General features: G+C 35.5%; 1 protein-coding gene across 1 annotated transcript; it reads left to right on the top strand.

Moving 5' to 3' along the window:
- Positions 1-8,567: 8,567 nt before the first annotated feature.
- LOC133782039 (cationic peroxidase 2-like) lies at positions 8,568-10,231 on the top strand. The gene is made up of 3 exons (XM_062221191.1): positions 8,568-9,023; positions 9,107-9,269; positions 9,582-10,231. The coding sequence occupies exons 1-3, from the start codon at positions 8,628-8,630 to the stop codon at positions 9,989-9,991; spliced, it is 969 nt and encodes a 322-aa protein (XP_062077175.1). The 5' UTR covers positions 8,568-8,627; the 3' UTR covers positions 9,992-10,231.
- Positions 10,232-10,442: the final 211 nt, after the last annotated feature.

The following is a 10,442-nucleotide window of genomic DNA, read 5'->3' as shown; positions in this document are numbered from 1 at the left end:
ATAACATTTTCTAATAAAACATCATATGATATTAAAATATTAACTATTATTAAATTATTTTAATATAGAAATTGAAAATTTATTTAATAAAAGTTTTTACAATTAATAATGATTAATTAAAAATTACTACATATCTTATAATAATTTATTTTTTCTGTCCCGGTATGCTTGTGATTGATAGTTGTTTACTACAACCATCAACTACAGGAATATCGGAACAGAAATGATAAATGATAAGTTTAAAGTATTAACAATAAAATAATGAAATGATTTTTTTTTAAAAATTGAATAACATTATCTAATAAAACATCATAAAATAACATTAAATATTATAATATTGCATAAGATTTAAAAAATGATAACAAATTTTTTTGTTATCCATTCTTATTCACATTACTAAAACTCATAGACTCTTGTAACACTCTAGATGACGATTGACAAGACTTGGACAACATTGAGAAATCGTGCTTGTCAAGAATATTGGAATGGTCTACAATCTTTTTTGAGGATGGCCTCGGAATATAAGGATTCTGATGGAAGAATTAAGTGTCCGTGTGTCAGATGCATAAATAATAGGCTTGAAATTTTACCTGTTGTCGAAGCACATGTATTCGATAGGGGGTTTTATCAAGGTTATGAGAGGTGGATTTATCATGGGGAAGCGGAACTAGATGTTGTTGATGAAGTAGTTGATGATGATGAAGTTGACGAGATAATTCCCATAGTGGAGGACTTCCTCTTACCGACAACTGAGCAAGTAGACAATAGTGGCGCAAGTCAATATTACGACGAGTTATTTGAGGAGATTGAAGCTGAGTTGTATCCTGGATGTGATTGGATTTCTTCCCTTAACTTCTTAGCTAAGCTATTACATTTGAAAGTTAGAGGGAAGATTCCTAACAACATATTCGATGAATTATTGAAGTTGTTAAAGATTTCCTTTCCGAAGGAAAATAAAATTCCATCAACGTACTACGAGGCTAAAAAGAGATTGAAGAAATTAGGGTTGGGATACGAGTCGATTCATGTGTGCCAATATGATTATTGTTTATTTTACAAAGAGCATGCAAACAAAGAGGAATGTCCAGTTTGTGGAACTAGTCGATGGGTTACTTTTGAAAAAACTAAAGGAAAAAAGGTGCTGCATAAGGTGATGCGTTACTTTCCATTGACACCCCGGTTGAAAAAAGACTATACAGCTCAAGGCTTACAGCGAAGGACATGCTATGGCACCACACTGGGAAATCGAAAGATGATGGAGTGATGCAACACCCGGTGGATGGGACGGCATGGAAGAACTTTGACGTCAATCATCCTGGTTTTGCAAGTGATCCTAGGAATGTCCGTTTAGGCTTAGCTGCTGATGGATTTAATCCATTTGGCAACATGAACCTGGCATACAGCATGTGGCCTGTGGTGTTGGCGAACTATAATATTCCACCTTGGTTATGTATGAAAGACAACAATTTGATGCTGACCATCCTTATTCCTGGTCCAAAATCACCGGGTAAGGACATAGATGTATTTCTAAGACCATTGGTGGATGAGTTGAAGGAGTTGTGGGCTAACGGAGTTGTTACGAGAGATAGTACGACCAACACTATGTTCAAGCTGCGCACAGCCCTTTTATGGACAGTCAATGGTTTTCCAGCTCGAAGTAGTTTGTCTGGATGGAGTGGTCAGGGATACAAAGCTTGTCCTACATGTAATAAAGACACATCTTCCATTCGAGTGATCGGTAAGACATCGTATGTTGGTCACAGAAGATTCTTGCCCAGTACACATCGAATGAGAAGGAACACTGAGTACGATGGACAAATTGAGAGAAGACGTCCTCCGAAACGATTTACTTGTGAGGAAATATTAGAACAAGTGAACAACCTTCCACCCCAAGTTCCTGGAAAACACTTGCAGTTTGGAGGTGTGAAACGTAGAAGAGTTGCGGAAGATAGAAATTGGAGGAAAAAAAGCATCTTCTACGAGCTTGATTATTGGAGTACAAACATTTTAAAACATAACATTGATGTCATGCATGTCGAAAAAAATGTGTGTGATAGTCTCCTCGGCACAATCTTGGACAATGATAAGTCTAAGGACACCACTAATGCAAGATATGATTTGAAGAAGATGGGAGTAAGGGAATCATTGTGGATTTATGAAGATGTGAGTGGAAAGTTGATGAAGCCGCATGCTTCTTACGTGTTAACTCCTGCTCAGAGAAAATAATTTTGTCAATTTATTAAAGAAGTGAAATTTCCAGATGGCTTTTGTTCAAATTTGAAGAAAAAAGTAATCAAGAATGAAACAAATATCATTGGGTTGAAATCCCACGATTGTCATGTTATAATGCAACGGTTATTGTCAGTGGGTGTTCGCAAGTTTCTCCCAAAAGATATATCGACCACCATTTCTGAACTATGTAGTTTTTTCAGGCAACTATGTTCGAGGACTATAAATGTTATAGATATGGAGGAAGCACAAAAAGACCTTGTTCTGATATTGTGCAAGATGGAGTTGATCTTTCCTCCGGCTTTTTTTGATATAATGATTCACTCGGTCTTACATTTTCCTGAATAAGTAATTTTGGGTGGACCGGTATTTATGAGATGGATGCATCTTTTTGAAAGGTACATGAAAAAATTGAAGAACTACGTGGGAAATAAAGCTCGTCCTGAAGGGTCAATAGTTGAAGGCTATGTCGCTGATGAGGCTATGACATTTTGTTTGATGTATTTCAAAGGGGTTGAAACTAAATTTAATCGTCTTGATCGCAATAAAGATGAGGTGTATGTCCCACGACACCTTACTGTGTTTCAATCTCAATGTCGTCCCCTAACAAAGGGAACTCTCAAGCCTCTCGATCTTGCGACTCGTGAAATGGCTGAATGGTTCATCATTAACAATTCACCCGAAATTCAGGATTACTTAGAGTAAGTTTATTCCCTTTAAAGTGAAATTTATGTTTATTCCAAATTATTTTATCTAATGTAGTCAAAACATTCAAATTTACAGCGAACACCTAGTATAGATCAAACTGAAATTCCCAGATGGTGATCATAATCTTTTACAGAAGAAAAATTTTCGCCAATGGTTTCATAAGAAGGTAAAATTGAGATTATTTTTAAACCTTTATTATTGTAATGATATTTTTATCATTCTAATATAGGTTTATTAATTTATTTAGATATATGACTTGCACAAACAAGGATCTTTAGAGAATGGTGATGAGTTGCTAGCTTTAGCATCTGGGTCAGATCACTTGGCAACATACTACAAAGGTTGTATAGTTAATGGTGTTCGATTTATCGCTTATGACCGAGATCAAAAGCGCACCACACAAAATAGTGGAGTGTCTGTTGCGGGAACTGAAGGTTTTAACTATTATGGCACGCTTCAAGAAGTACTGGTCTTATCTTTCACTGGTGCATATTCAGTTGCATTGTTTAGGTGTAAATGGTTTAACACTGATCCAAGCAAGAAGAAAACAATCACTGAAAATAATATCACCAGTATAAACGTCAGTAGTGAATGGTACAAAGATGAGCCTTATATACTTGCTAGCCAAGCTAAGCAACTATTCTATCTCGATGATCCACTTAGAGGCCGACACTGGAAAATTGTTGAGGATGTCAATCACCGTCAAATTTGGGGCATCAAGGACGATGAAGCTGATGCAGATGTTGATGTTGTACATGACATAAACTCATCAAATTTTGTGTTGACCATGGATCTCGGTCAGTTGGTTATGGAATCTCATGAACCTGCAACATATATTAGCACTATACAAAATTCACCTGCTGATCAATTAGATGAAAAATTCATAAATGACGACTTAGGCGAAGAAGTCGATGAAGAAGATGAATTGCTAGTTGATATTTGTGAAGACGATGTTAATCATGTGTCTCCGATTGATGTTAATTTAATTAATGATGAAAGTGATAGTGATTATTCTACTTAGTTTTTATATTTTTGTAATAAAGACAATTGTTTAAAATATAATATATGAGACTTGTAATCATGATGTTCATTTCCATTGGTGATATTTGATACTAACTAACAATTTAATACTAACTAATCAATTTTGTTCCTAAGTACAATGTCAGCAGATATAGCCACCTCTCACGGCGGAGATGGTGGAGGTCTAGACCCGCCAGATCCTAGTAGAGTACCCTCTTCTTGCGAGTCAGGTTATTAATAATTTTCAAATTTTGCTCATAGTTTGAAAGTCAAGCTCTACGAATGTTTAAATATAATATTAATATTTCAAATTTTGGTTGTTCTTGAAAATGTGGATAGTTGAAGTGCCGAGAAGAAAGGGTCGTGGCCTGGCTAATTCGAAGCCACTTGAAATTCGAAGGCGAAATGCCGGGAAACCACTAGATCTTCAGCTTGATCCTAGGACGGACAAAGTTGTTGGCTTGGAGGACCAAGCTTTTGTCCGCGAGATAGGCCTCCAAGTCACTTTGTTGTTGCCAGGACATTACTTGGATTTCGCTGATGTACCTCAACAATTTAAGGAACAAGTCGTACAAAGGATGAAGGTACAAATTTAGAACAAGTCTTGTGGTATAGTTTTTTTATTAAAATCATTTACAAACTAAACTAACGTGTTATTTTTAATGTAGTATTTTTATAATGTTGATGGTCATCCAGAACCCGAGAGAGTTATGAAAACTATCTACACAGAGATGCGCAAAAGATATTCTGAGAGAAAGAACATCAGACATACTCACTTCAAAAAATATTACTCTAATCCGGAAGATTTGCAGAGTGTTTTAGTTGCCTCACCTGACCATTGCTCCAAGGAGAGTTGGAAAGATATTGTTCAGTTGTTTTTTAGCACAAAATTTATCGCGCGATCCAACCAAAACAAGAAAAACAGAAAAGAAATGAAGTATACATCGACGCAAGGCACAAAATCGATGGCAGCTAAGCGTCACCAATTTGTAAGTAAAAATATTAATTTAATTTAACAAAATTTTACATTCTAACTTCCTTTCTCTAAATTTGTATAGGCGAACCCTGATGAACATGTTATTGATACTTGGAAAGATAGCCATTTGAGAAAATCGACAAAAGTTTTTGTCAACGACACAGCTCGAGAAACTTTTGTGTTATTATTTTCATTAAACTATGTTACTGATGTGTTTCTAACACTTTTTATGAACAGGAAAAAATGACGGAAGAGCTTGAGAGGGCACGACTTCAAAGCCAGTCTAAAGGACCGACGGAGGGATCTGAAACTGGATCTGCTGCTGAATCATCGTCGATCGATCAATACGAGATTATGAGTTAAGTACTTGGGGAGAGGTCTGACTTTCAAAGAGGAGTAGGTTACATCAAATGCAAAGGGAAAAAATCAGCTTCCAGCTCCACAAGTCAAAGTCAGTCACAGGCCCAACCTGCTCATACACCTCAGGAAGACATGGCTACTATGGCGGAAATGATGAAGTCAATGCGTGAAGAGATCCGGATGTTGAAATCTCAACAAGGTCCATCTGGTAATCCTCAGCATACCAGTACAGAAACTGAGTCGCGGTTTGAAAGCCTTCTCCAACGATATTTACCATCACAACCTGAAGGTGGTATATCTTCTCAAAGTCCACCTCCTTGGTCGATGCCACAACAACACCAACATGTGTATCCACCTCAACAGAATTATCCAAACACGTATGGACGCTCCTCCCAGTCCCCTCCTTTTTATTACCCCGACGTCCCTACAGGATCTCAGACGTCACATCCTAGGCGTCGTGACTTCGGGGATTCATCGCAGCAGCAGCATCCACAACAGATGTATGGTCAATTTGTGAGTTCGTCACAGCAGCAGAGGTATGGTCAGTTTGAGAGTTTTTTGCATCAGTCCCTCGCCGCGACCACATGCTCGACAATTTAGATCATCTTAGCAGCATCACTCTACACAAGCACCACAGTTTGCTTCACCACCGTTGCCGCGCCCTAATACTAGTGATCAAGATATTGATCTTAATGAATATTTTACACCAAGTTGGCCCGATCAAAACAATAATGATTAGATTATGCTTTTTAATTATATTAAGACAATTGAAATTTTATTATGTTTATTTTATAATTAGTTCATATGTAATTAAAATGAGACAATTTGTATTTTATTAAGTTAATTTTATGATTAATTACAATGATATTTTTGTTTGATGAATATTAATTGTGTTATTAATTATAATTTATGTTAAATATTATTATTTTTAAATAAGTATTATATGTATATTTATTAAGAAATAAAATAAAATAAATTATTATTTTTTAATACTGGCGGATTAATAGAGGCGGAACCCGCCGGTAATAAACGAGTCAAGCGGGTCACAGCGTTGCACATCACCGGCGGAGTCCCGCCTCTATTAATCCGCCGGTAATAATACAATAATGGTGGTAATACCGACCGATTATTACTGGCAGGGTTTTACCGGCGGACTTCCACCGGTAATAGAAAATACCGGCGGATGAACCATGTATTACCGGCGGGATCCTCCGCCGGTAATATTAATATTTGTTGTTGTGCGATTATAAAATTAAGATTATACGTATAGTTAAGCCTACACACTACGAGGTCTCATTTTTTCAATGAAATAGATGGTTCAGATCTAAAGTTTAAGAGGTGTATTGGTGCTCCTTTTTTGTGGGGAGCACTGTAGAATTTTTCTATAATAACATCAAAATTATTTGGAGTAAAGATAAGATGGCCACTCCAACATATATATGGTTCTTTCATAATATTTGACCAAAAAATAAAACAAAAATTAATATTCTAAATAATTTATACGTTTCGTTTTCGTTTTACATTTTCTCATTCTAATTCTTCTCTGTTTATAATTTATTTGAATAAGTATCCCCCTATGCTGCTGAATTAGTGTTACCATCTCTTAATGTATGATTAATTTTACAATTTCTAATTATAAAGTTATACAAAAATCTCATTTAAGTGTAGTTTATAACAATTATATTTAGGTCTAGGGAAATGTTTTATTTTTTTAGATCAATACATGTAACAATCAATTAAATATATTACAATACAGTACTAAACTTCCTATAATATTAGTATATATATATATATATAAATAATATTTACAAATAACCTGGTTGAATACCAAGCCTAGTTATAGGGTGACTACCACTTGTGCTAACAAGTGGTGGCTAGGTCTGCGGGACACTTTCACATGCTGATTCTCATAGGAACAAATATACACATTACTAGCAAGAAGGGATCCAAATAACAGGGGCCAAATATGTCAAATTATATGGCGTTGTTTTATAATGACATTTCAATCGAAATTTATGCTAAAAACCAATTTATAATTATTGTTAAGGTTGGGGTTCAAAGCTCCCAAGCTCAAAAAATATATATTATGTACATTGTCCTTCTGGTAGTAGTGGTTGATGTCTTATTTTATGATGGTGTTGCTGGTCTCCCTTCTTGCGAGTTATTCGACATTTTTTATTTTATGAGTTATACTAAAGTATCTCTACTAGTGAGTTGTGTCTGACTTGATAAATTCTAATGTCAAAAGTTGGAGTTCATTATGTTATGTACTAAATTAAAATATCTCTGATGTAATATGTATTGATTAAAAAAAAATTAAAGATACTTAATTAACGCCCGGAGAACATATAACTACCAACCACTATTTGTTTTCATTTAATAATAACGTAGTTAGTTAGCTTTTCCATTGACTTACGTTCCGGACTAAAATGATATTTCATTATCTTTAGATTGCTTACATATTTTTCTTATATCGGTGGGACACCAATTAATTATTATGAGGTAACAACTCTTATCACTAATAACACTTATAATTGCATTTCAAACAAAAAAGTCATAATTGATTTTATTTTCCCCCGACACCCATATATGGTTATTATACACTGTTTAAGTACCTAAAAAGTAGTAATAACCCCTCATCACCCCTTACACTTGCATTTAGGTAATTATTTAATTGATATGATAATTATTGCTTTATGTTATTAGCATAACTGCCATGCAAGGCCATTCAATAAAAATCAATCCGACTCGTACTACTGCACCCCAGCTCACAGATTGATATATATAACTAATTAATTCAACTTAAGAGTTATTTCATCGTTGAAAAAGAACGCAATAGTTTGATAACTACATGAGATAACCTGATCTATAATATATATATATCATAATATATATTATCCAAAACCTCAAATTATATATTAAGCGAATAAAAAATCAGAAGAAAACGACATTATTGACTATAGCTACGTCAATTTCCTCAGTCCTCACGCGCAAACATGTTTTCCATATCATGTTAAATCAAGTATGCAATCCAGTTAAGCATTTTGCTAAGAACCACGCCTATATACTCCCCAAAATAATATATAGAGACAAGCACACAGGTCCACTACTATACTAATCATGTACTACTTTTGTCGTATTATACGACTTTGACTTTCTCTTTTACAGAAAAGGATCAGCCGATTTTTCTTACTTTCTCACCACCTAATTTGACCTCTCATGCATGATGCATTCTCTATAAATTCCCATAATTTCTACTCAAACTCACAACCCAAGAACACACAAATATACATTACGTACTCGATCGTTAGTTCTTATTATATACAAATTTATAATGGAAGTTAACAAAACATTTGTCATGGTAATGTTTTCGTTACTTGGTTTGGCTGCCACATTGGTGCATGGCCAAGGAACCAAAGTTGGGTTTTACTCAACAACGTGTCCTAAGGCCGAGTCTATCGTCACCTCAACAGTTGGGACTCATTTCAAAACCAACCCTCGGATAGCCCCTGGCATCCTGAGGATGCACTTCCACGACTGCTTCGTCCAAGGCTGCGACGGTTCTATCCTCATCGAAGGCTCAAACACTGAGAAGACTGCCGGACCCAACAGCGGCATACCGGGCTACAACGTCATCGACGACGCCAAGAAGCAGCTCGAGGCTGCTTGCCCCGGTGTCGTTTCTTGTGCTGATATTGTTGCACTGGCTGCGCGCGACTCTGTTGTTTTGGTACGTTCAAAATTTACATACTTTTCTATATTCTTTGAGTGTAATGAGTTGTATTAATTTATATGTATTTTCATGTTTTGTAGACCAAAGGGATTAGTTGGCAAGTTCCGACTGGGCGTAGAGATGGACGAGTTTCATTGGCGTCTGCTACTAACAATTTGCCTGGCCCTAGTGAATCAATTGCTTCTCAGACAAGCAAGTTTAAAGCCAAGGGTCTCAACACTCAAGACCTCGTCACTCTAGTTGGTAATAACAAAATCAATAATAATAATAACAAAAATATATGATTTTATGACGTATATTATATAGGCTTGCGGCATGCCATTTGTTTTAGATACAATAAATTATTCAAAATTAAAAAAAATATATAAAATATTCTAATTAAATATAATATATACGGTGATATAATAAAAGAAATTATAACTTATGACAAAAATAAAAAATAATGGCACCAAGGCATCATAAAAGTAAAAATGATATCACAGCCGCCCCATATTAACTATATATGCACAATTAATATTTGATATTGATGATTGAAACTTGACCGTATATATATAGGAGGACATACCATTGGAACTACATCATGCCTGTTCGTGACTGGCAGACTCTACAACTTCCCTTCAAGCAGCAATGGTGCTGATCCAGCCATCGACCCAACCTTTCTCCCTCAACTACGAGCTCTGTGCCCGCAAAACGGTGACAGTTCGAAGCGGCTCGATCTAGACAACGGAAGCGGTTCTAGTTTCGACACCAGTTACTTCACCAACTTGAGCAAGGGACGAGGCATTCTTGCTTCCGATCAGTTGTTGTGGAATGATACCTCCACAAAAGTGTTTGTCCAACGCTACTTGCAGAGCGTGAGCTCCTTCAACCTCGAGTTTGCCAAGGCCATGGTCAAGATGAGTAACATTGGTGTCAAGACTGGTACTCAGGGTGAAATTCGTAAAGTTTGTACTGCTATTAACTAATTAAAATATCTTTCTCCACCAAACAAGTTATTAATTATATAGTCAAATCTGTATTGTATGTCATTTGCTCTATCTAGTATGTTGTATATGTATGTTTGATTAGGAACATTAAGAAAGTGTTTCCTATATAATTAATGGTTACTTAGCCACGAAAAATCGTGTTATTTGTTGAAGTTGCGAAGTTGGTTTCGCTAGTTAAATGATTAAAGAATCAAACATTGATTATGAGAGTAAACTATATTTATTGTGTATTAAATCAAAGTTTACAAAACAGTATATGAAACTAATTGACATGGTTAGGTAAAAACAAGCAACCCTAAACCATGGGTCCTAGTCATTAATTAAAACACTATAAGCAACTAAGGATAAAACTCCAGATTACATATGTTAGAATTAGAACTTTCTAAATCTACAACAAGAAATATACTATCACACAAATTAATCTTGATTC

Source organism: Humulus lupulus, chromosome 6, assembly GCF_963169125.1.
Source record: "Humulus lupulus chromosome 6, drHumLupu1.1, whole genome shotgun sequence".
NCBI classification, from domain to species: domain Eukaryota; kingdom Viridiplantae; phylum Streptophyta; class Magnoliopsida; order Rosales; family Cannabaceae; genus Humulus; species Humulus lupulus.
The sequence above is the reverse complement of the archived record's forward strand: the minus strand, read 5'-3'. Positions and strand labels throughout refer to the sequence as shown.